At 55.5% G+C, this 25,639-nt stretch overlaps 2 protein-coding genes and 1 pseudogene across 3 annotated transcripts in view; 1 reads left to right on the top strand and 2 right to left on the bottom strand.

The window, feature by feature from the left end:
- Nucleotides 1–6,202, top strand: part of YY1 (YY1 transcription factor) — a 30,420-nt gene extending 24,218 nt beyond the window's left edge. Inside the window, exons 4-5 of the mRNA XM_033850617.2 lie at nt 25–183; nt 1,016–6,202. Coding sequence (XP_033706508.1) covers nt 25–183; nt 1,016–1,198 — 342 coding nt within the window. The 3' untranslated portion in view covers nt 1,199–6,202. The remainder of the gene's footprint in view (nt 1–24; nt 184–1,015) is intronic.
- A 6,794-nt stretch (nt 6,203–12,996) lies between these two features.
- Nucleotides 12,997–25,639, bottom strand: part of SLC25A29 (solute carrier family 25 member 29) — a 13,855-nt gene continuing 1,212 nt past the window's right edge. Inside the window, exons 2-5 of one of the 2 annotated variants that reach the window (XM_019952397.3) lie at nt 21,742–21,874; nt 21,133–21,176; nt 15,324–15,407; nt 12,997–15,006 (exon numbers count right to left, since the gene is read on the bottom strand). In XM_019952397.3, the coding sequence (XP_019807956.1) occupies nt 14,257–15,006; nt 15,324–15,407; nt 21,133–21,176; nt 21,742–21,778 (915 nt within the window). In that variant the 5' untranslated portion in view covers nt 21,779–21,874 and the 3' untranslated portion in view covers nt 12,997–14,256. The remainder of the gene's footprint in view (nt 15,007–15,323; nt 15,408–21,132; nt 21,177–21,741; nt 21,875–25,639) is intronic. The other variant, XM_019952406.3, reaches the window with a different exon arrangement.
- The window catches only part of LOC117311008 (small nuclear ribonucleoprotein E-like), a 10,632-nt pseudogene continuing 1,180 nt past the window's right edge, over nt 16,188–25,639 (bottom strand).

Genomic DNA, 25,639 nt, shown 5'->3' with positions numbered 1-25,639 from the left:
CTAAGCTTCTCTCTCTGTTCAAAGGGCTGCACAAAGATGTTCAGGGATAACTCTGCCATGAGAAAACATCTGCACACCCACGGCCCCAGAGTCCACGTCTGTGCAGAGTGTGGCAAAGCTTTTGTTGAGAGCTCAAAACTAAAACGACACCAACTGGTTCATACTGGAGAGAAGCCCTTTCAGGTAGAGCCAGCCCTCCTCCCCTCCGCTGTCCCCGCAGGTGTAGGCAGGGCGGCAGCCTGCTGGAGAGATGCCGCCCAGAGAGGCCACAGTGGGGTCCTGGTGACTCACTCGGGGGGCTGCCCCAGCTCTCGCCTCCGCTGCGTGTGATCTGTGTGGTACCAGAGATGGGATGTATCGAGGTGTTTCTGGAGTGTACTTGGCGTCAGGAGAAACACGGGATTGCTCGAGAGCAAGCCTAAAACAGAAGTTCTCATGTGTTCACTGCGGGATTAAAGCAATTTACTTGCTGTAGTTAACTTATTTTTTAGAGTATATTGAACTGCTAATTGACAGGGAACTTCTAAAATTTTTCCTGTAAGAGAGTAACTTTGAAAATAGTGTTTATTGCCTTGTTTTTAGAAGCCCATGGACAAGTGAGCGAATTAGCAGTGCAGCTGGTAAATCTCACATGGTTCTTTTTGATACTTGACACCAGGAACCTTCCTAACCATTTGCCTCTTATTATTTGAAATATTTACACAAATGTTAGGATCCTAACATAAGATTTAGGAAGATTCTTGCTGTTTTGCTGAATGTTTCTTTTACGTTGTAGTTAAACAATTCATGAGGGCTACGCATGGGTCCTAGGAGTTGTCTGGGCAGAGTTACAGCTCCCTGCCCCCTAATTTAGACTGTATCTCAAAAGCTTCCCCCCAGGGCAGGGCAGGGCAAGGAGGGGCAGGGAGGAGCGAGTGAGGTAGAAGAGGTAGGCTGCTCTCCCCCCAGCAGTGAGCTGCCCCCTCCCGGGCCTGGTCGGAGTCTGAGCGGGTTGTCTCTGGTCTCTCCTCGACAGTGCACGTTCGAAGGCTGCGGGAAACGCTTTTCACTGGACTTCAATTTGCGCACGCATGTGCGAATCCATACCGGAGACAGGCCCTATGTGTGCCCCTTCGACGGTTGTAATAAGAAGTTCGCTCAGTCGACTAACCTGAAATCTCACATCTTAACACATGCTAAGGCCAAAAACAACCAGTGAGAAGAAGAGAGAGAAGACCCTTCTCAGCCTCGGGAAGCATCTTCCAGGAGTGTGATTGGGAATAAATATGCCTCTCCTTTGTATATTGTTTCTAGAAAAGAATTTTAAAAATGAATCCTACATACCCAAGGGACATGTTTTGATAAAGTAGTAAAAATTTAAAAAAAAACTTTAATAAGATGACATTGCTAAGATGCTCTATCTTGCTCTGTAATCTCGTTTCAAAAACACGGTGTTTTTGTAAAGTGTGGTCCCAACAGGAGGACAATTCATGAACTTCGCATCAAAAGACAATTCTTTATACAACAGTGCTAAAAATGGGACTTCTTTTCACACTCTTATAAATATGGAGCTCACCTGTTGCTTACAATTTTTTAATTTTGTATTTTCCAAGTGTGCATATTGTACACTTTTTGGGGATATGCTTAGTAATGCTATGTGTGATTTTTCTGGAGGTTGATAACTTTGCTTGCAGTAGATTTTCTTTAAAAGAATGGGCAGTTACATGCATACTTCAAAAGTATTTTCCTGTAAAAAAAAGTTATATAGGTTTTGTTTGCTATCTTAATTTTGGTTGTATTCTTTGATGTTAACACATTTTGTATAATTGTATCGTATAGCTGTATTGAATCATGTAGTATCAAAATATTAGATGTGATTTAATAGTGTTAATCAATTTAAACCCATTTTAGTCACTTTTTTTTTTCCGAAAAATACTGCCAGATGCTGATGTTCAGTGTAATTTCTTTGCCTGTTCAGTTACAGAAAGTGGTGCTCAGTCGTAGAATGTATTGTACCTTTTAACACCTGATGTGTACATGCCGTGTAACAGAAAGGGCAACAATAAAATAGCAATCCTACAGAAAGAATATGGCAGAAAAAGATCTGTAAGCACAGTCTTATTTCCTTTTGTTGTCCAGAATAATTATAATTCTTGAGCCTCCCAGAAATTGGAAGTTAAATAAAGCAACTCAAGTTTCCTTTATTTTGCACTCAATTCCAGTGACTTGTGGTTAAAGCGATGCATGGCTATTGTAATGCTTCCCATGTGTACTGAATTCTGAGAGAGTAGGTAACAGGCATCCCGAGTTAAGGAACTACCTCAGAGTACCCCGCGCCAGGCCCGTTGGTAATAGGATTTTGATTTTAGCTCCCCCAGCAAACGTGTGACCGAAGCAGTTTGTGCTACCCTGGCCTGTGTGTGTTCTCAAGGTAAGGTGTTACCTGGCAGGGGACGCGAGCAGAGGGGAGACCAGGCATTTCCATTGCTCAGGCCGCCTTCAGGGCAACTCCCGCAGGTCCTGGCTTGTCTAACAGGAAACGCTTATGGTTATTGGCTATTTGGTTTGAGAGCCTTGGTTCCTCCATCTAGTGGAATCTTGCAGCCCTAGCACATTGTAGCAGTTGAGCGCCAGTAGCTTACTTTTGTGCTTCTAAACAAACGGATACTGAGTGCAGATTGGCAAGGTGATTCGGTTATTAAGAAAACTGTACTCAATGAGTACTTTACCTCTCACATTGTGACCTCTTAAATGTACGATTATAATTTTTGGATTTTACTTAGAGTCAAATATCAAACTCATAAGACTGTTTTATAAACTGCCATGATACAGCAAAATCCCATTTATTCAAAATGCAAACATACTGTGTGTCTTTGTGCTGTATGCTTGACTCTGCAAAGTAATTGACGGACTAGCTAATACCAGAGATTCAGGTACAAGACGTCCAGGACATCATCAGGTCAAAAACAGAGCCCTGTCTCTTACAGCTTCTCCATTGGTCCTATACAGGAGGATTGGTGGCCTAATGACAGTGACCCTGTGGCCCTCCGGAATTTTGAAGTGCCTTCTGAATCATAGATGAAAAATTTAACTTGAGACACTTTTTTCTATTTGTTCAGAATCTGTTATCCATTGAGTAGTTTGATGGAACTGAGTTAATCAGAAGACCCCAGCTGTTCTCTGGGTAAGCCAGGCTTTGCTGTATCTGGCAGTCAGGAGAGAGGTAAGCCCATGGCGGAGGTCCCCTTCAAAGCTGAGCGTCCCAGTGCGAACCTGTGGTTCTTTGACTAGACCTGGGGCAGAGGCCTCCACCGCCGCCCGTGGTGTCAGTGCCCGTGCTTCCCTCCCCACCCCACCATCGGGTGAGCAGTCCCCGGCTGGCTGCGTTAGGCATCTGGAGCTGCGTCACCCTCACCCAGCGTTGTGCCACACTGGAGCCTGGTCCTGGCACCGTCCTCAGGACTCCTGCCCAAGGGCCCACGGCAAGACAGACTTGGGCTGTGGGGAAGTCTCCCCGGCAGCCCCGAGAGCCATGTCATGACCTACAGCAGCCAGGCTCCTGAGTTGGAGGGAGGTCCCTCTTCCTCTGTGCCTTGACCCCTTGGGGGATACCTTTGGTCATCTCTTCTGTCCCTTTCTGTCTCTGAGTGGAATAGCCATCGCTCCCCTTGACTCTTTTCTCTGTTCACATGTTTGCTCTCAATCTGCAGTTAATTTGTGAAAGGCATTTCATTGGGCGTTTGAGGAAAATGTAATGCCCAAGCTCCTCATTGACAAAGCACTCTCAACTTAACACCGGTAGTGTAGGAAACTGATAAATGAGCAGCAGCTTACAGAGTAGGGGTAGTTCTCCTTGGGTATAACATACCCATTTTGCTCGTGGTTAGAATTTATAATTTTGGTAAAGATGTAATTTACTAAAATTTAAAATCATGTTCTCACAGTGAGTCAATTGTTTTGAGGATTAATCTGATTTATAAGTAATACTGATAGACATATTTTCTTACATCTGAGCTGAAATAAATGCATGTTTCTAGCATATATAAAAACTCCAGAGGATAAGTTTACATTTAACAAGATGTTGTTTTCTATTTTTGGATTTCTTATTATTTTCCCCTTTTTTTGGTGGTAGGGGTTTAGGGGGAAGCATAATATTTGTATAAAGAACTGTCACCCCAGAGTGACATTTATTTTCCAAGGTGACATTGAGCTCTCTGTTGGTTTCATATGGTGTTTGTGTGCTGTGCGCCTAGGTTCAAGGCCTGCGGATTTGAGGAAAATCAAAGTTGTTCTTGTGGGTTTTTTTTATTTGGTTTTTACGTACATTCTTTTAAATGTCGACTATTCTGCTAAATTTGAGTAAAGCGAGACCCGTTGGATAGTACCCTGGACGCCTGATGGTGTTGCTGAGTTCTGGTTTGTTTCTTCATGATCTATGAGACCCTTCATTCAGAAGGGCGCCTGTAGAGACCGGCGGCTCTGCCTGAGCAGCTGTTGAAGCTCTTTAAGGAGGTTTACTGCTGCCGTCGCTGCTTAGCCAGACTTACCTACTGTACCTTAACCTCAGGATCGGTGTCTGTGGCGCAGGAAGCCCTGGTCTCTCTACGTTTTTGAGTTGGAACCCTGATAATCCACCCGCACAACAACTACAGGAAGGGAACACGGATCACTTCTTGTGTCTGGTTCTTCTGGTTTGGGATCAGCATGCTTAGTAAGGCCACGTTACTAATCCTCAGTTCCTTCTATATTCTTGACATCTGACCACCAGCAAAAGCAAGGACCCCAGAGGGCAGAGCAGTGGCGAGAGCTGAAGCGGTTCGTGGGCGTCCGCTGGACGCCGGGCCGCACCGCGAGGCTCCCTCTCCCTGCCCCCGCCCGCCCCGTGACTGCCACTGGATGGCCTTGACCGTGGCCTCCCGGGCACCTGACTGCAGAGCCCCTTGCCCTGGCTCCCGTTGGCAGCGCTGCAAGTGCAGCACATCGTCAGAGCTCAGACCCGGCAGGTCCAGGCAGGTGTGTTCCACCCTAACTTTGACCCCAAGAGGTTGAGGAGGAGGCGCGACCCCCCAAGCTGTGCTTCCTCGCAGCCGAGGTCGCGCGCTCCACAGTCTGCTCCTCTACTTAACAGAGGGTGGCCTCGGGGTCCTTCGCGCCTGCGCAGAAGCACTTGACTGCGTGGCTGGCTAGGTCTCCTGCACCGCAGCTTCCTGCCCTTTATGGGCCTTGACTGTCACTGCCCGGACTGTGCGGACTGTGCTCGGGTTCCCTGGTTGCCTGAAGGCCTGTAAGTGCGGGCCCTTCAGAGCCACGGCAGCAGGCAGGAGGGGCGGGCCCTCCACGAGTGGGCGTGTCCTGCCAAAGGCTTCCGGTGTCTGTCCTCATGACCGAGTGGTCTCCGGAGGGCCGGAGAGGATGTTTGCTGGAGCTGGGGCTGGATGGAGACCTGATGGGAGGGGCGGGCGGCGTGCGGTTGGCACACTTCATGCGCTCCCATTGGAAAAACCGGAAGTGATAGAACGTTGGCGTTAGGTCAGCAGGCAAATCAAAATTCGCACAGGTTGGTCACCCGGGCCCCCAGGTCTTCAGCCAGCATTCGGGGAGTCCGCAGAGGAAGGTGGGTGTGGTGGCATCACATTCATCTAAAGCGCGATGATTGGTTTTCCACAAAGTGGCAGGTTTGATCAGATTGACTGCTTTTCGTTCAAGGCACTCAGACGCCGTAAGAAACAGCCTTGGGATGTCATAGGGAGGGGGCCAGTCGCTGTGCTGTATTCTGTTTGCTGCTCTATCAGGGGGCTGCACGATGTCTGCATACAGTATGGAGGGGGAAAGGGCATCAGTACCAAACAATACCCTTTTTTCTACAACATCCAAAACTGGTATGAGGCTCTGTTATCTACAGATGGTGATTGGTTAAACTATTTTCATAGAACAATTCTGTTTTTATTCACTTTCTGGTAACTTCTGTAGGCCCTGGTTCAAGGACTTAGCATTGCGTCTCATGTACATCTTTTTCTTAAATGTTCTTTGCCATTTCTGGAATTGTCCTTGGTTTTTCCTTAGCTCATAGGTCATAGATGCAGAAATATTAATAGTATTTAAGGCATCCGCATCAAATGGCTTTGCATCCAGAAAAACATTTAACAATAACTCAGTTTGAAGCACCAAGCATGTGTAACATGGCTCTATAAACTATAATAAACGCATAATATTGTTAAGCTTTTTAACGCCTGTGCTTCTTGTTTGTTCCGCAATCTCTAAGCCACCTCTTTTCCTGAGTGTCATCACACAGTACAGCTGGCCGCAAGCTCCCGCTTGGTCTGCCGGCTGCCTCGGCTGCCCGGGGCAGATCCTTGTGGGTCTCCTTCTGGCACAGGAATGGGAACTCCTAGGATTCAATCTTTCTTGTGTTAAGAAATGCTTTCATAACATAACCTCATCTCCAAGATGGACTAATGGGCCAGAAGGAGTTTAAATGAGAACCTCACCCGCTTTTTTTTTTTTTTTTTTTAAGAATTCAGAACCTTTAAGACCCAGAGCACGGTTTCAGGCCGTAGTAAACAGCAACATTATTATAATTTGTCGTTTTTCGTTTTTGGGTTTTTTTTTGGCCATGCGGCATGTGGGATCCTAGTTCCCAGGCCAGGGGTCGAACCTGTGCCCCGTGCAGTGGAAGCGTGGAGTCTTAACCACTGGACCGCCAGGGAAGTCCCTTCACCTACTTTTTTTTTTTTTGCGGTACGCGGGCCTCTCACTGTTGTGGCCTCTCCCGTTGCGGAGCACAGGCTCCGGACGCGCAGGCTCAGCGGCCATGGCTCACGGGCCCAGCCGCTCCGCGGCATGTGGGATCTTCCCGGACCGGGGCACGAACCCGTGTCCCCTGCATCGGCAGGCGGACTCTCAAGCACTGCGCCACCAGGGAAGCCCTCACCTACTTTTTAGAGGGCACAGCCAAATGAAATTCTCATGCACTTGGGTCCATGACCCTCACTCAGTGTTAGTTCTGGAAGCTTCTGTGGCAAAAAGAAAAGCTTACTAAAACTGAGATAGACTCTTTAACACTTGGTAAATATACTGAGAACTAGATAGGATTTAGGGACTGGGGAACGAAGTACTCCCCCACCCTCACCCAGCCAGGCTCCTGTGACTTATGTACTGCAGATCAAGGTTTATTATTACCCCTTAATTCACGTGACTTTACCTCCTCTTTGCTAATGATGGAGGGGCTGCTGACAGAATGTGGCTGAGGGGGCACGTCCACGTGAGGCCCAGACTGCTGAGTGAAGGGCCAAGGTCGAGCTGAGCCGAGGAGCAGCCATGGTGAAAAACTGCGCATCTTCAGGCGTGAGATGGGAAGGACCTCGGATTGTGAGGGCTTTGGCGTTGCTTTCTGTGGGCACCCCCAGATAACAGCGAGACCAGTGTCCCTCCTTTGCACGTGCCTGTACCTCCACCCGGCGAAAATACCATTTGTTGAGAGCTGTGCCCAGGACCGTGCCCGGCATTGTGAACACCCTCTCAGTCATTCCTCCAAACTGCCCTTGGAGGAATTCCACAGATCACCCCATGCCATGGATGAGGGGCACTGGTGAAGGTTCGGGCAGCCACAAGTCAAAGCCCAGGCTACCTGGCTCCCAGCGGCACTCTGTTTGCCCCAGAACCCTCAGCCTGAGTTCATCTCCAACCCCCTTTCAAAGAAGCCCTGGTCCCTGTCTGTGGTGGACGCCATGGCCTCTGGGCTCCCAGCTAGGCAGCCTCTCTGGCTCTTAGAAGAGAGCATCTCCTGGTCTTGGATCTGGCTCTCCAGGCACTCCCACTGCCAGCAGTTTTTCAGCTCCTAGATCTGGCCCCTGCGGCCTGCCGTCACTGCCGTGCCAGGTTCCAGCGTGGGAGCTGTCACCGCACCGGAACCTCCAGTGACTCCCTGCTTGTACCCGGTAAAACCCTAAGCCCCAGCCCCGACCTACTTTTCCAGCCTCTTGCCTCCCTCTTGGAGGTTTTCATTTCCAAAGCTTCCCTGTCCTTGAATTGCCAGGTTTATTCATACCGCTGAGCACCAATGATGTGTCACGCCCCGTTTCAGGTGCTGATGGGACCGCACTAACTAAGGGTACTAGGATTACATCTAGTAGAGGAGATGGCAAGAGACGATAAAAGATAAGTATGGGGGGGTGCTGTGAAAGAAAAGAGAGGAAGGGGCTGGGGAGGGAGGGCAGCCTCAGGGCAGGAGGCCCCAAGGAAGGGTGTGCTTGCCTGTCTGGAAGCGACCTGCCTTCTGCAACGTGTTGCTTATGTACTGGATCCCCCGAGTGTCCCCGGAGCTGGTGGCCAGAGACCCGCTCCAGCTCTGCCCACCACTCCCCCACACCCCAGGCTCTGCCATGGCGAGTTCAGGCTCTGGTCCCAGGTCCCACGCTGCCTCGCACCTCCGGCTTTGGAGCAGCTCGGCCGTGGGGGGACCGCGGGTGGGGCGGGGGGTCGTGTCCGGGCTGGTGGGGACAGGTGCCCGCGTGCGCGGCGTCGAGGTGCCGGGACCCCGAAAGCCAGCTCCCCTGGAGACGCCTGGCCATTTCGGGAGCCCGAGTGCCATGGGAAGCTTAGGGGCCCTCCGCCTCGGCACCCCATGGCCCCCATGCCCGCCGCGGGCCAGGGGGAGGGGACACGGTGGTTGGAAAGGCCTTGGCATTCGACCAACACGAAGGGCACATGACCTTGGGCCTGTTGACCTTGGGCCTCAGGAGCTTCCTCTTCCTGGATGGAAGATGGGAGGCCTGCTCCACCGTGAGGGGCCGGCAGGGGGACCAGGGGCCAGCCTCGGAGTCCAGGAGGAGGAGGCACCCGCCCTCCAGGGACCAAAGGCAGGAGGGGAGTGGGTGCTCGGCTGGCCCCCAGGAGAGGCCGGGAGGGCGGTCGGGGGGGCGTCGGGGGGTCATCTGAGCGGGCCTGGGGCTGGGAGGGCTCCTGGCACACGCCCAGACCAGGGAGAGGGCGGTGCCTGCCCGTGGAGGGTGGGGCAGGGGGAGCAGCGGCCCCAGGAGGCCTGGCCATCTCGGCTGAAGTCAGGACCTGTATCGGGAGGGTGGGAGACGCTGAGGCTTCAGTGAGGGGGGCGTGGGAGCCCCCCAGGCCAGCGCTGCTTTGTCTCCGTCACCCTCCTTCCGTGGGCCAGGGGCTGGGCTGCTCATCTTCCCTCCCCCCCAGCCCCTCTCTGCTGCAGTCACCCCCTTCTAGTGCCAGGCCTCAGGCTCCCCACCACCCCTGGTGACCTCAGCATCTGTCCTAGGATGGCCCACCCCCGTCTGGCCTGTCTGTTCCTTGGCTTCTTCCTCCTGATGACCCCACCCCTGAATGCACTGCCATGGCTGCCCCCAAATTGCCTTGTCTTCACTGACACCCGCCCCCTCCAGTCTGTCCCTGGGCGTCCTGCTCTCTGATTGCCACTCCTGCCTCAGCCTGCAGGCTGCCAGCAGATCACCCGTCGCCATTCGGCCACTCAACCCCATGTCCCGGCTTCACTCTCCTGCATCCTTGCCTTCCCTCCCTCTGCGTAGGCTCAGCTCCCAGCAGCCGTAGCTAGTGGCCCTGGTCACGGTGGACACTGCCTCCCCCACGGAGCCCGGGTGGGTGCCAAGAGGTCAGGGTCTGGGTACCAACGCAGCAAGGGAGTTGAGACCAAGGCTCGCACAGAGTGGGCGCTGGCCTGTCCCAGGCTCCTCTGCTACGTGAACTGCCACTCCAACCGCAGAACTTGACGAGTCGGCCGCCAGGAGTCGGCGGGGCGGGTAGGGTGGGAGCCCAGGCTGATCCTGGTTCTTGTGAAGCTCCCGCCGGTGGGTGGAGGACGGCCGGTCGCCGTGAGGGCTGTGGGCCCACAGGGCCTGGGGCTCTGGCCTCGTGACCCTGGACAGGGCCCCCCGCCCCCCGCTGGTGTCCTCTGTTGGGCTCTTGGGAGTATTAAAGTGTGTGTGTGTGTGCAAAGGGCTGATCCGTTGTTCCTGCAGTCACAGGAGCCCGCCCCCCATGGGGGAGCCATGAAGGCCCCAGCTCTGTGTGGGGCGAGGGGCTTTTGACCAGGAGAATTGATTACATCAGTGAAGGCGGGCCAGGTGGGGCCAGTGAGGATGGTGTCAGGAGGAGGGGCATGCTTTGTTCACTCCCTGTGCCTGGGGCCCAAAGGATAAAAAAGGAAAAGGAGAGAGGCGTGAAGGGGCACGGGGAAGGGGACGCACTTTCCCACGGCCGGCCTCCCGTGCTGCAGAAATCGGGGAAAACGGTTGGTGGGTTGACTCGGGGTTTCCCTCAAACTGCATGGGGGCTTCACCTGTCTCCCTTCATTCCCCAGTGGCCCCGCCCACCTGCCACTGGCACCCTCCCTTCCCAGTCTGGAACTGCCCTTTGGCTCAGATGCCCCCATCCAGGCTTGCCTCCTCTTGCCCAGTGTAGCCCACTCACCTCACAGCCTCCTGGGGGGGTCTTCAAGGCATGACCCAGATCACCCCCCACCCCGGGCAAAACCTGCCAGCTCCTTACCGGGTCGTGATGCATTTGGCTACAAATGACAGAGAAACCAAGGAAGAGTGTGTGACTGGCCTTCCGCAGGCCAGGCTGGTTCAGTGGCCCACCAAGGCCACGGGGCCAGCTCTATCCCCACTGCACCTGCAGGCATCCTGTCCCCATTTCATCAGTAAAAGGGGGCAGGGTCAGAGGGCAAGGGGTGTGTCACAGCTGCGTGTGTCCCTTTCACAAAGCTTTCTCAGAAGCCCCAGCCACAGCTTTCATCTCACTGGCAGGATCTGGGACCCATGGCCACCTCTAGCTGCAAGGGAGTCTGGAAAGGTGTTTTTTTATTTTTCTGGACACACTGAAGCACAGAACAAACTGGGATTCTAGGCACCTGGGAGCGTCTGCCACGCCGCCCTTCCTTCCCGTCCTCCCTCCCAGGCCTTGGCTAAATCTGCCCCCTCAGCTCCAGCCTCACTGTCCCTCTGTGGCCTGGTCAGCTGTTGCCCTTCCTCCAAGACTGTTCAGCTGTCCCCATCCAGTTACTGTCCCAAGCGTAGCTGAAAGAATAAAGTAAGGAATGCTCACCCGATGAAAGGCCATGCAACTGTTCACAAAAACATGGCCGACTGGAACACACTGATAAGGAAAGGTGTCTGTTGTGGGTTGAATTGAGTCCCCTCAGACGTGTTGAGGTTCTTAACCCAGGTGCCTGTGAATGTGACCTTATTTGGAAACGGTCTTTGCAGGTGTTATTAGTTAGGTCATCCAGGAGTAGGTGGGCCCTTAAGCCAACGCCTGGTGTCCTTATAAAAAGAGAAGACAGGGAATTCCCTGGCTGTCCAGTGGTTAGGATGCCCGCTTTCACTGCCGGGGGCCCGGGTTCAATCCCTGGTTGGGGAACTAAGATCCTGCAGGCCGCATGGTTCCGGGTTGGGGCTGGGGAGAGAAGACGGAGACCCACAGGGGAAAAGGGCACATGAAGATGGAGGCAGACACTGGAGGAGCGATGTGCTTACAAGCCAAGGACTGCTGGTCACCAGGTGCTGGAAGAGGCCAGGAGAGATTCTCCCTCAGAACCTCCAGAAGGAACCAACACTGCTGACACCTGAATTTCACACTTCTGGCCTCCAGAACTTAAGAGGATAAATGTCTGTTGTTTTAGCCACACAATCTGTGGGCTGTTGTTATGGCAGCCCTGGGAAACTGCTACAATCTCCAAGATAATTGTCAACTGAAAAAAGCAAAGAACAGAACGGTCAGTACCTGGGCCGTGCTTTGCGGGAGCGTGGATGTTCCCACGTGCTGGGACTCGCCTGGGACGTGCCGGGAGGGGTGCACGGCTGGGAGGCGAGGACCCGGTTTTTCTCTTCGCAGCATAGCCTGGGTTCCGTTTGCATTTTTTTACTTTGTAATGTTAATATAGTATTCATTGCAAATAAAACAAGTAAAAATTCAAATCAGGGAGAAAATAAAGTGTCAAAAATCCACACAAACCCTACACCTCTCCCAACCCCTCCTCCCGCCTGAGTCTTTGGTAACGTTTAACCATCGCAGCATGGATGGGAGTGGGGGACCCTGGGCTTTAGCAATTGCCTGGTTTCTTTCAGAGGGAAGAGAAGTGAGAGAGAGGCCAGAGGAACCTCACGGGGGAAGGAGCTGCTGCCTGGGACACGGGGGTCAGGGGGAACACCGCTGGGTTAACAGAGCCTGTGACGTGTCTGAGGACACCCTGCCCGGGGTCACCAGCCAGCCCCTTCCTACCCTCCTGTCCCCGGAAGCTGCAGACAAGCCTGACGTCACAGGCTGATGCTGGAGATTCAACGGGGTGTGAAGGCCCAGGAGAGCTGGCCCCTCCTGCAGCGGAAGCTGGGCCCTCTCCTGCCTTCCTCTGCGGGCGGGCGGGGGCTTCTGGCTCAGCAGTTGGAAGGAGCGTCCAGGCTGTAGCTGTGGAGACTCAGCGTGTCCAGGATTGACTGCAGGAGGCTGGGCAGAAGTGGGGGTGGGCAGACATGAAGACACTCCTTTGGCAAGCGAGGCTTCCTCCAGGAAGCCCTCTCGGATCACTTAGGTTGGGCTAGGTCTAACCTCAGAGGGACAGGTCCATTCGCCCTTCAGAGCTCCACTCAGACCTCCCCTCCTCCGGGAGGCCGAGTCTGGCCTCAGCTCGTGTCCCCTGAGCCCTCCCACCTCAGTACTTGCAGAGAGCTCCTAGCACAGGTCGCCTGCCCTGCCCAGCGGGAGGATGGGCGGGGCCCAGGCCTCCCATCACCCGGTCACAACAGTCACGGAGAAGCGCTTGCTGCCCGGCTGCGACTGTGCTCAGCATGTTTGTGAGCCGTACTCCCTTAATCCTCACGCCTCCATTAGCCCCATTTTGTAGATGAGGAAACCGAGGGTCTGGAGGTACCCCGTAGCTGGCCCAGGTCAGGCAGACCACCACCATGCTGGCCCCTCTGACTCGTGTCGGGGTGGGACTGAGACCTCTTCCTCTATGATACACAAAGCCCCGCTGTCTTAAAAAAACAAAGAACACTTTATTCCCTTGGCGGTTTCTGTACAACAATGATGCCACGTGTACAAGGTGGGAGACCTGTCCTTCCTTGAGCACAGCCTGCCTCCTGGGAGAGCTTATCACTTTGCCCAAGAGGCTGAGCGCCACTCGGGGCAAAGGAGGCCACAGTCACCTCCAACTTGTGCAGAAGCATCCTCCTCCCCGCCTATTCCCACGGCCATGAGGCACTGGATGCGCCCAGGCTGCCCTGAGCTCACACCACAGCCCCGCTTCTAGTGACAGTCCCTGGAGCGTGGGCTCAGATGCCCTTCGGCCTGGAGGGGCCCAAACTGGCGGTACCTGTGCCCACTTACAGGCCCTGCGATGATTCACAGGGACACGAAACATTGAGGTTGCCTGGGAAAGACACCATTTCCTGGGGAACCCTGGTGTTGGTTCCTGGCCGTTGGTAGTGGGCCAGAGCCCCAGACATCCGCTGACCCACGTCCCCATTTTACAGATGGGCAGCCTGAAAACCCAGAGGGTGAAAAGACTTCTCCTTGCCATGGCTGTATTTACCTGTTGAGATCTCCCCTCCCACTGACCTGTGCCCGCTCCCCCACCCCGGCCCCTAGGCCAATACGGAGCTTCCAGAAGGTCTCATGGCTTCTTAGTGGTCCCCCAGATTACCCTCCAGTGGGAGCGTCAGGGGTAGGGGTATTCCCAGCCTTGCCACATGGAGAAGCTGGAGTGCACTGGCAGAGGATTCAGTTCTATGACACCAGGAGCCCCTGAGCTGCCTCTCTGTCCCTAACACAGACTGGACAGGTGGCCGAGAAGTGTCCCGAGAGCTCCGCCAGGTGGAGGATTTGCAGCGTTAGCGAGTCGCTGGCAAGCTCATGGGTGGGTCATCAGAGACCCCATGGTGGTGTGGCTGGGATCCCAGGAAAGGGCTGGCGTGTTGGCTGGGTTTCTGGAAGACTCCAAGTAACAGTGCCAGGCTGGGCGCCGCAGGGGCATCATCTCTGAGCTTCCTGACTGTACAACGTGGGCATGAGGATCCCCATTTCACAGAGGAGAAAACCGAGGATGTCAAATTTGTGGCCAGGGTCACCCAGCTCGGGCGTGGAATTCAACCCAGGTCTGATGGAGTCCACAGCCCACGGGGTCTGGGAGTCCGGTGCAGGGCGGTTGGCGTCAGGGGCCCAATTTATGTCTAGGCTGCGTTTTGGAAAAGCGGCCCCGGGAGAGGTCGGGCCCTCTGGTGCCGGGGGCCCCGGGTGTCACAGGCTGGAGGGCTGGGCCAAGGCGGGCCCCGCCGGGGCGGCGGGCACGGCATCGCCCTCGGGCCGGGCCTCCTCGCCGCGCGCGTAGCTGAGCACCACGGTGACGGTGGCGAAGGTGGCGGCGTTGACGGGGAAGGCGCGCAGCAGCGTGGAGGCCAGCCCGCGCGTGAAGACGCGCCAGCCCTCGGCGCGGTAGCTCTGGCGCACGCAGTCGAGGATGCCCCGGTAGCGTGGGGCGCCCCGCAGCCCGTCAGCCTGCAGCCGCGACTTGACCACGTCCAAGGGGTAGGTGGAGAGCCAGGACGCGATGCCCGACGTGCCGCCCGCCAGCAGCAGCTTGGGCACCAGCAGGCGGTCGCCCGGCTCGCAGCCCAGCGCGCGTGTCAGCGTGTCGTAGGTGAGGAAGTAGACGCCGAAGCTGGGGGTCTCGCGCAGCAGCGTGGACACCATGCCCCGGTTGACGCCGCGCAGGCCCTCCCGCCGGTAGACCTGCGCCAGGCAGTCCAGGGGCCCGCGGTAGGTGCGGGCCGGCCCCGCCTCCTGCAGCTGCAGCCGCGTCTTGGCCAGCTCCATGGGGCAGCAGATGACACACTGGATGGCGCCCGCCGCCGCGCCCGCCAGGAACTGGTTCAGCGGCGAGTCCCGGCCCAGGGCCCGGAGGGTGTTGCCCTGCACGCCGAACACCAGCGCGTTGATGAAGGTGAGCCCCAGGAGGGGCGAGCCCAGGCCGCGGTACAGGCCCAGCACCTGCGGGGCGCACAGAGACGCGTCAGGGGCGTTCCCGCTTGGAGTCCGGGGTTGCCCAAGCCCACCTCTCCAGGGACCCTCCATGCAGCTGGCAGCTGCCCCGGCCCACCCTAGCGGTACACGAGGATCAAGCAGAATTTTAGTAGAACCGAAGCCCTCAATCTGAGAGGCCTGGGCACTTGCACCCTGCCATTCGCAAAGCCCGGATTTGCCCGACAGTTGCCCCGACGCCACTTCTTCCAGCTCTGTGGTCTGCGGAGGGCAGCATCCCAGAGGCTGGTTCCCCGCCACACCCCCACCGGCCCCAGGCCACTCACGCCTTCCTGCTTGATGATGGCTTGGAAGCAGTGCAAGGTCCCTCGGTACTGCGGCTTCTCCACGCTCTGGACCTGGAGCCGCACCTGGAAGGAGGGCCCGGTGAAAGGCAGGCTAGTGGAGCCAGGACGCCCAGCTCCCCGGAGCCAGCACTCAGGACACCCGGGGAGGCGCTCTCCAGGAGGCCCGAGGCCAGACCCAGAAGGCAGGGAGCCAGGGAGCTTTCTGTGGCTTTAGGAGTTCCGGGGGGGGGGGGCGGGGGGCAGGGCTGGGTGTCTGTGCCTCTTCAGGGAAGGCTATCAGCGGGCAGTCACAGGGACAGCCAGCTGCAGAGGGGCAGGGGTCCTCAAGACCCCTGCTTCACTATCTCTGCACCGTGTAGTGACAGTGGGGCATGAGACATCTCTCGAGACCTCCCCACCCTCCCGGTAGCAAATCGTGGCCGACGCCAAAGGGGCTCAGGATCTAACATCCCACCACGCACTCCCTTCATCAGGGGCTGGCAGCGCGCAACGGGCACTGAAAGTGAGGAGCCTCGGGCCTCGTGGGCCTTCCGCTTGGTTTCTGCCAGTGCCCCCCGCTGAGGGCAGTGGTCATGAGTTAGTAAAGCGGTGACAGGAGAGCAGCTGGCAGCCTCCTTGGGGACCGTGTCAGCAACTCTGGGGCCTGGGGGATCAGGCTGCGCTGCCCTTGGAGCCCAGCGGGCCAGAACCTCACTGTGAAAGCGTTCTTTGTTGACCGAGAGCTTATCTCTGTCCTTGATACGCAGGCCCCACAGTGCAGAGCAGAAGCACATTTCCTGAACTCCGAATCCCTGTCACGCGGGTCGGGGTGAGCTAGGTTAGGTCCCATTCCGGGAGCTGGTCTCCGGCTCTGACTCAGAGATTATCACCATTACAGGCATAATCACTGGCTGAAGTGGGTTCGGTCACTCCCATTTCAAAGGTGGGAAGACAGGCTCGGAGATGTTTTGCAGCTCGGTCAGGCTGTCCACTCCAGGGACCTGAGTGGCTGTGTTGGTCGGGGCCAGGGTGGGGTAGGGGTGCTGGCGAGTGCACTTACAGGAACTGTTTTGTAAGGAAGAAAAGAATATACCATCTCGGCACACGAGGACCTCAGCCAACAGCTGGCAGACACTGCTCTGAGAGGCAGCTGACCACCGAGGGCACCCTGCGACGTTCACCCCAGCACCCCTCCCTGCCCTGGCTGCCAGCTCAGAGGAGAGAAGCACAACCACTCGATGAACTTGGAGAACATATTAACACCATGAGCTCTGTCTCAGGTTGTTTTCTGTGATGGGAGGCTCTTCATTTTCCCTTCAATGTTCTGGGGTCTCTGGGGGACTGTCTCTTCCTCCTGTGGTCCCCCGACACTGACACCAAGAGGGCTGTGTCAGCAGACATGACCTGAAACGGAGCTGTTCCCTCCGAGGCTGGACTTTCAGATGCCTCGGGGGAGTCTTTTAAGTCTTGACAGGATGTCATTTGAGGACCGAGGGACCCACCCCTGGAAAAGTGGTCATTCGCACACAAGCCCCGGAGGCTCCCAGCTCCCCGACGGGGCTGGGAGACCCCACGTGAAGACTCCCTGATCCAGAGGGGACTGATTTTTCTCAGCCAGCCCCCAGGGCTCCCACCCCAGGATCTGGGCTGGGCCCAAGCTCACCTCACACCCTCCCTGTCCCTAGCTGGGGAGAGACCTCTGGGGCATGGGGGGTGGGGAGGGGCGTGGCGTGGCGGGGTCCAGGCCCAGGGTCTGATTGGGGGGGCGGGGAGGGGGGAACGACAGAGAAGAGAAGCGTTGGGTTCACCTGGTCTGTACTTACTAGCGCTCTCCGGGGTGAGGCTTAACGCTCATCTACAACAAAGTTACATTTTGCTATGGATGGAGACAGCCCCTAGCTCAGAAAGTAAAGGCGGTTAAAGCAACACAAAATTTCAACATCACATCCAGGCAGGGACCCCCGAGGCCAGCCCCCAGCCTCCCCGCCCCCTCCCCTGCCCGGGCCGGCTGTTCCCTGGTGAAAGAGGGCTCAGACACGGTGTCCCTGGTCACTGTCACATCCAGTGACACAGGACAGAAAATGGCCTTCCCACAGAAACATGTGCGAAGGCGGTGTGTCTGCGGACAGCGGCTGTGGTTCTGGGTGCAACAGAGGAAAACCAAACTTTGGACTCAGATTTTAGCCCCAAAGACCTGGAGGAACAAGCTGCCAATGTTGCAGCCATAAGGCAGCGTGGATGGGCATGGAGCACGGGTGTCCCTGCGCGCATAAGACAGCGTGGATGTGGCCATGGAGCACGGGTGTCCCTGCGCACATAAGGCAGGTGGATGTGGCCATGGAGCACGGGTCTCCCTGCGCGCATAAGGCAGGTGGATGGGCATGGAGCACGGGTGTCCCTGCGCGCATAAGACAGCATGGATGTGGCCATGGAGCACGGGTGTCCCTGCGCGCATAAGACAGCGTGGATGTGGCCATGGAGCACGGGTGTCCCTGCGCACATAAGGCAGGTGGATGTGGCCATGGAGCACGGGTCTCCCTGTGCGCATTCCGGAGCCCAGGTCCGAGTTCATGAGGTTCAAGAGGTAAAACAGACCACAGATGAGAAGTTAGGATGGTGGCCGCCTGGAAAAGGGGAGGGCGGAGGTGTCAGGAGGGGAGGGGGGCTTCGGGGGGACCGGCCTCGTTTCTTCTCCCAGGTGTGTGCTTCACGGTGATTCATAGATTCGTACACGGAGCGCGTGCGCACATTTCTCTGTGTGTGACACTTCAATTAAAACAACCACCGCAGAGCTATGAAGTAAATCCCACCTTTGCCAAAAGCAAGCAATATATATGCGCCTGTGTACATGTCTGTTTTTTGGTAGAAATCATTAACAAGGTTTGGGGGAAAGGTTACATAAAGGACTGTTGTCTTTTTGTTTTCTTTTTAGTTTATATGTCTCTGTTACGGTGAACATTTTTTATGACCTACATTACTTTTGTAATAGAAAGTCAACGAAAAAAATGTGTATGTACCCGATGATTAAAAAAGCCATCAAAAAAAAATCACGTTTCCCAATTTTCTTTGAGAATGCTTAACTTTTATAATGGAAAACAGTAAAAAAAAAAAAAAAAAAAAAGGCCATTGGTGATAGAGCATTAAATCAAACCAAATGAGTGTCTCCCGAATCAGCACAATTTAGTGGTACCTGAGCCCATGGGTGGGACAAGAGTGTCAGTGGTGACTGCTGGGGGTGGGTTTTCTCCCCCTTCCGAATAAAAAGCTTGGCTTTTTTTTTTTTTTAAGAAGGAAACAATGTAAATATTTTAATAAAAACAATCCCACAGCATTTATTGTCATCTGGTAATAACATAAAGGTGAGCAAAACAACACGAATAAATGCTTTAGAACTACACTCCTAACAAAGGACACCTAACACACTGCATTGCCTTCTCAACAACTTCTCACTTCACTGATCATCTCTAGCTGGAGACACTCTGGAGCACAGTAATGTTATCTCCTTTCAGCGTGATCCGACTCAGCTGTTTTCTTGACTTTGTTTTAGCATGAATCTCTTCTGCATCATCTAATACGGAGTTCATATACTCATCAAAACCAGTGATACAGCCCTCTATCTGCATATTCACTTGCTCATAAAGCCACACCTGAATCCCAGATTTTGCAAGCATCGGACGATAAGATCGATGGGATGCACCTGCACCTTCTGCACCTTCCGGCCCCGGCCCCGGTACGCCATGGTAGAAGTTCACAAAGACCACACTACCCCGCACACCAAGAGCTTGGCTTTTTAAAGACAGCTTTGCCCAGATGGGATGCTGGTGGGCCACGGTGGCAAAAACACAGTTCCAAACGGATCTCCTCAAAGCCCACCCTCCAGGTGCCAGGTAAGGTGGGGGGAGAGGGGTGTCCCGGGGGCAGGAACCCAGTGGGGCAGAGGCTCCTGTGCTCAAATTACTGCCGGGGGTGCTGGTCATGGTTCAGAAGGTCCGAGGGAGCTAGAGACGCCAGAGCAAAGTGCCCCCCAGCCTGGCGGGCCTGACTGAGGGGCCGGGGGCGGGGAGCTGCAGAAGGCCTGGCCAGGCCTGGCCGAGTCCTAGCTCAGAGAGGCCTCTGCAAAGCTGGGCTGAAGAAGTGACTCGGAGACACTTCCTGGCTGGATGCAGCTCTGAGAGGCATTCGCAACACATGAACACGCGACAGAAACACAGCACGACGTGGACCCTGCTCGGCTGTCCTGGGCTGCTCTGGCCCGTGGGCAGGCCCCGGGGGGTGGCCAGCTGGGCAGACACCGGAAGCCGTGCGGACAGGCTGCCCCAGCACCTCACTCTCACAGGCCCATATGGGGGCTCAGGGGCTGCTGAGTGGCCAGAAAGCCCGGCCTTTCCAACTCCTCCCCAAATGCGCTGAGTGGCTTGGAAGGAATAAGGAATTCCACGACCTTCGGAACCAGCACTTCACCCGGCACAAACTGCACTGTTGAGCACCGGGCCCAAAGGCCTCAGTAATCTTGCCAACCCCTCACTGTGCAGGTCAGAACTTTACCCAGAGGTAAAGTGACTGACCCACAGTCCCATGACAGATCAGCCGGGCAGGGGGCCCGGAGCTGCACAGGCCCAGGGACAGACTTATTTTTTTTGGCAGGGGGTGGGGTGGGGGGCGGGGGAGACTTTGCTGAGTGGCTTGAGGGATCTGAGTTCCCCGACCAGGGATTGAACCTGGACCCTCAGCAGTGGAAGTGGGGAGTCCTAACTACTGGACCACCAGGGAATTCCCGGGACAGACCTTTTTAAAGTCAGAGCCAGTGCATAAGGCAGGGCCCTCACGCCTGTGCTGGAGAAAATCCCTGCCCTAGTTCACAAGACTTGTTCTCAGCCCAGGAACACCTGGGTTCCTGAAGAAAGAGGAGACAGGGAGTCCTCTCAAACCCACCTAGGGCTGACGTCCTCGCCTGCGCTCTGCCCTCGCCCCCCTGGGAAGAGATGCCAAGTTCAGTGTTCACAGCGGGACACCAGGTCTGGCCGAGTGCCTGCTGCTGGCAGCTCACCGGGCTCCCAGGGGAAGCCCGCAAGGAAGGGTCCTGACGTGGCTACAGCTGAAGGACCAAAAAGCCCCAGAAACGGGGGTATCTTATTTGGGAATTTCCAACTGGGTATGCGGACTTCCTTGGTTTCCGTTGAGGTGCCGGAGAACCTGGGGCCCGACGACGTGCCAAGGTGTGGGCTCGCAGAGGGGAACTGGGCGCCGGCCCCGGGGCCATGCTCAGGAGCCACCAGCACCCTACAGGTGCACACCAGCCCTCGGGAAACGACTGCTCAGTTTCTCAGCCCTGATCACCACCGCTCTGTGAAGATCACGGTCACGGGAAAGGCTGACAAGGTTTGATTTTTCTGCATTTTCTCCCTGAACTTTCTTTCTTTTTCAGGAAGCTGTCTGGAGGAGTTCTGTGTAAAAACGGGGGGTGGGGGTGCCCCTTGCTCTGGGTGGGAGGAAACCTGTCCTTCGGCCCCTCAGTCCCAGCTGGCCAAGCCCCAGAATGGAGCTCCAAGTTCAGCCCCAGCTGGGAGACTGCAGGGACAAACCTGGGAGGAAAGGCCGACTTGGCCCGGTGGACAAGCTGCCTCTCACCTGGGCAGCAGGGAGAAGAACCCTGACTCTACCTTCATTCTAGAACCTGTGGGAGGACCTTGGAAGGGCTCCCAAGGTGGTGCCCAGAAAGGGGGGTCCAGCCACCAGGACGCTGCAGGCCGCCCTCCAATGTCTGTGCCTCCACGAGGGCCTGAGAATAAAACCTCGACGAGAGACTCACCTTGACCGTGTCAAACGGGTGTCCCACCAGCACACCTGCCACACCTGGAGGGAGAAGGGAGGACGTGTGACCCAGATGCCTTGGAAACCGCAGCGTGGGGCACGGTTCTGGCAAGGACGTGCCTGGCACATCCGGAGAGCCCCTTAATCCTCCGCGTGAGGGTAAGTGAGGGTGACCGCCCCGAGGTCAGGCCAGCACCTGGCCAGCTCAAAGCTGGTGACCCTCCCTCCGCCCTGCTGCTCACTGCAGGTGACAACAGAAGCTCCCCCTTGGGAGGCTGCACGTGCCATTTCTAAGATGCTCACATCACTCCAAATACCTGGCACGGCTGGGGGCTCCAGGGCTCTGGACTTGGGGCCGGTCCCTCGCCCAGATTTGAACTTTCCCTGTCATTTACCAGCTGCTCGAGCTCACAGAGAACTCGGTGTCCGAGCATCACTCTCCACCTGTACAGGTGTGAAGATCAACCTCCCCAGGGCTGCTCCTGGCCCCGAAGTGCTGACCCAGGACCTGAGGCGTTCATGCCTGGTTATGTACCAGTCCAGGACCTGTCCGAATCCAGCCCCCCTCAGAGGACAAAGGCTCCCCCTCCAAATGGCCCACAAGCACCTGTCAGAGTCCTGCGTGCTGTGTGCGTTACAAACATCCCTGTGAATCAGGCAGTCTTGTTACTCTGCTTCATGGAAGAAGTGAGGCTCAGTGAGGTCGGGTGACTGCTGCGCTGACTCCCATGCTTTCCTCCCTAGAATTTCATGTGTGTACATCTTACAGTTCTTTTTTTTTTTTTTTTTTTTTGCTATATTTAAATACAGCAATTAAACAGGCTAACATTTGTTGAGTAACAAACAGTAACGTTTCTACCTTCTGGTTACCGTTCTTAGTTTTGTCCGTGTACCAACTCTCTTTCTTATGTATGTAAAGAAAGGACCATTAGCCCGTTTTACAGATGAGGAAACTGAGGCATAGAAAAGTAATATGTCCATGCCACACAGCTAGGTAAGCGGTGGAGCCGAGATCTGGACCCAAACCTTCTGGCCCTGGAGCCGCCCTCCTTAACCACTCAGAGCTAACTCCCTGTCAGAGCTGGTTAGCATGTTCATGGATGCCCAGAGTCAACGGGAGTTACTACGCTTCTTCATAAATTGAATTTTTAAAAATTTATTATTATTATTACTTTTTGGCCGCACCGCACAGCATGTGGGATCTTAGTTCCCCGACCAGGGATTGAACCCGTGCTCCCTGCACCGGAAGCGTGGAGTCTTAACCACTGGACTGCCAGGGAATTCCCCCATAAATTGTATTTTTAATCCTTGTATAATGTCCTCTTCATCTTAATGCTTCGGACCTTAAAATCCACTTTGTTTGATATTAGCTTTGCCAATCCTCCCTTCTCCCAGTCACGTGTGTCTGGTATAGTTTTGTCCAGTTCCTAATTTTCAACCTTGTCTTACTGCTTTGTTTTAGTTGTTCCACAATCTACAGCTGGGTTTTGGTTTCTACTCTGGCCTGCAGCAGTCTCAGATTTTGCCAAGACAAGAGCTCTGACGTGATTCCGTCTTATTTTATGGGCATGATCTATGTACTTCCTTTCCTTTCGACATTTTTGCTGGTTCAGGCAAACTACTATTTATCCCCTTTCTGCTTGCTAATTTCTAACTTCAGCTAAGAGTTACTTCTGCTTTTGAACACTCATAACCCTTATGTAGAAACAGGGTGAGAACCGTCCCTGCCATGGGGTGAGAGTAGGAGGCTCTCTCTGCCCTCTACTGCCCCACCCTACCCCCAAGGGGGTTCCCACCCTGCCAGCTTCCACTGATCTACAAACCCCACGGGACTCGGGGCTATCCCATCTCCTCTTCACCTCTCCCGCCATCTCGGGGTCTCTACTCCGATCGTTGGAGCCTTTCTTGACTATGGCCCTCAGTTGTAACACATGGGAGACATGCCCTCTGAATTCCTGCTCATCTGCAAAATCTGCTTCTTTAACGCCATTAGGGAAAACAGTCCTGTGCTCTGGTGAGAATTCCGGGCCCAGGCCATTAAGGGCGGCAACGTCCCAGAATCTTCCGGTTTCCAGTGCAGATGAGAAATCTGTTGTCAGCGTGTCTGTTCTCCTTTATCAATAACTTATTTATTCTATGAAGAAGCCACTGAGATTTTATCTGTAGATTTCGGGAATGTCACCAGGAGATACCAAGGGTGTTGTCTTTTTCCTTTAAAAGAACCCAGCCTGGAACTCTCCCAGCACAGACTAGCCTTTTCCTGATCAGAGAAAATTTCCTCTATTATCTATTCATCATCTCCAGACCTTTTTCTCCCTCTGGGACCCCTAACATTCAAGGTGGGTGAAAAGACACCCCAAGCCTGTCTTTCCCCTCGAGACTTCCACCTCTGTGTTTCTGATCTTCGAGACACACTTTGTTTTTATCGCTTGAGATCTACCTTCTTTTTCATTTCATGTTTCGAATTTTCTGAATTTGAAAATCCTAATTCTAGGACCTCCTCTCGTGGGCTGTAACTGGATCTCCTCGGGTTCTGGAAACCTAACACTGCCTGGGGTGCGTTGCCTGGCCTTCCTTCTCTCTCCAGCCGTGCCCCCTGCAGCCAGGCCCAGCTGGGGTGGGGGTCCCCTTCCTGTGGGTGGATGCCCCCGCCTCTGGTCCCAGACTTGCCCAGGTGCTAGTAACAGCCTTCATCAGCCTGTGGGGTGGGAGAGGCGCCCCTCAATCCCACCAAGGGCTCCGAGAGCAGGCAGCTGCATTCCTATTTTCTCCCTTGATCTGAGGGCCCTCAGGCGAAGGGCTGGCGCCCCTCACCCTAAACATCTCCATCCACAGAAACAAGAGTCGGCTACGGGCCTGCCTCCATCAGGGCCTCCAGTCCCCCAAATCCTTACCCTTTTAACCTCCCAGTCACCTTGAGAGCCAGGAAGCCTGAGGGCCGTCTCCCTGAGAGGGGCCTACAGTCACAGCAGCCAAAGTGGACCGTGTCTCCCAACTCCAAAGCCGGTGCCCACTGCCTTACATAAGCTGGCCTTTGAGGGGCAACCCGCATCCCATGACCCTCAAGGGCAGGAGGTGGGACCACTGTCCTGGAGGCGCCTGGCAGAAGAAGTGGTGGGAAGGGACACCAGGATGACTGACCTGTCCCCCATATGCAGGGTCCCACTGCCTACTGTTGAATTTCTCTCCTCCCATCCATGCCTGTGGCAAGGGGACCCCCATTCAGAGCCCAAGGTCAGACCAGGAACTGACCCGTGGTGGGGGAGTGCAGGCGGGCATTGGGACCCTTCCATCCCGGGAGACCTCGGGGAAGCTGGCAATCAAGGTCCCACCCGCACCTCCCCGGAAGGCGAGGTTGAACACGTGGCCCACACTCAGCCAATCAGAGGTGACGTACTGTCCTTCCTCCGGGCAATCTGAATCAAGAGGCACCCCAGCTGCGGAAAGGCAGCCTTCATCTGCCCTGAGCCTCTAGGCCTTGAGGAGCTCAAACCCCAAGGAGCCAGGCAGCTTCTGGGGGACAGGCCCCAGGGCAGGGGCGCCACCTGAGCAAGGTTCCTGGACGGCCCCTCTACTCCAGCCAGGCCGTGCCAGGGGCCCGGAAGGCAGGCCTGGGACACAATCCGGTCACTGTCCTGTGGGCCAGCCCCTAGCGCCCGTGAGGCTGGGGGCAGGGAAGAGCTTGGCAGCCTCTCTCCACTTCTGAGGGCCTAGGTTTCTCCTGGGTCAAATATACCAGGAGAGGGTCTCTCCTACCCTTTCCCGTCACCGCTCACACAGTGCGGGAGAAGGTGGGCACCACCAGCCCCAGGCTTCCACCTGGATCCAGGTAGGGCAGTGGGTTTGGGGGTTGTGGAGTACCTACAGCTCTCCCGGGTGCTGGACCCTGGCCTTGCCCCAACCCTGGGGCCTGGACAGGATCTCTCCCAGGTGGGCTTGGCGAGGATGGGCAGAAGGCATTCCAGGCAGGGTCCTGGGTAAGCAAGAGCCCAGAGTGACTTAACAAGTGTGTCTGGGGGGATGGGCCTGGCCTTAGGATGAGTGTTCCCAGCCCAATCCCCGTGGATCCCAGGACGCCTGCGTGAATACAGAAGGAATCCTGCGCCTCTGGGGAAAGAACCCACTCTGCCTAGCGGAAAGGGGTTGGAAGGGGTGTTGGCCCTGGGGCTGAGCCACCACTGGGGGTGGGTAGAGAAGGGTCTGGGGCCCAGGAGAAGCTGGCAGCCTGGTGGCAGGACGCTCAGGGAGGTCCCTCAAGGGGGACAGGAAGAGCAGAGAGTGGAATGGGGATGGGGGGGATTGAGAGCTGGGTCTACAGAGGCCAACCCCTCCTGTCTCCTCTGGCACCCTGGGCTTGGGAGAAATGCTCCCCAAATTACTGAAAGCTCTGGGGCCTGGAGGCCTGATTGGGTGACCGTCTGGGACACTTCCTGGGCACACCCCCTTCTCCACCAGCCCTCCTCTGGTGCAGAACAGGAAGCTAGCAACGCACTGGTTTAAATGCT

Source organism: Tursiops truncatus, chromosome 2, assembly GCF_011762595.2.
Source record: "Tursiops truncatus isolate mTurTru1 chromosome 2, mTurTru1.mat.Y, whole genome shotgun sequence".
In the NCBI taxonomy this organism is placed as follows: Eukaryota; Metazoa; Chordata; class Mammalia; order Artiodactyla; family Delphinidae; genus Tursiops; species Tursiops truncatus.
This window is presented reverse-complemented; position numbering and strand designations above follow the sequence as displayed.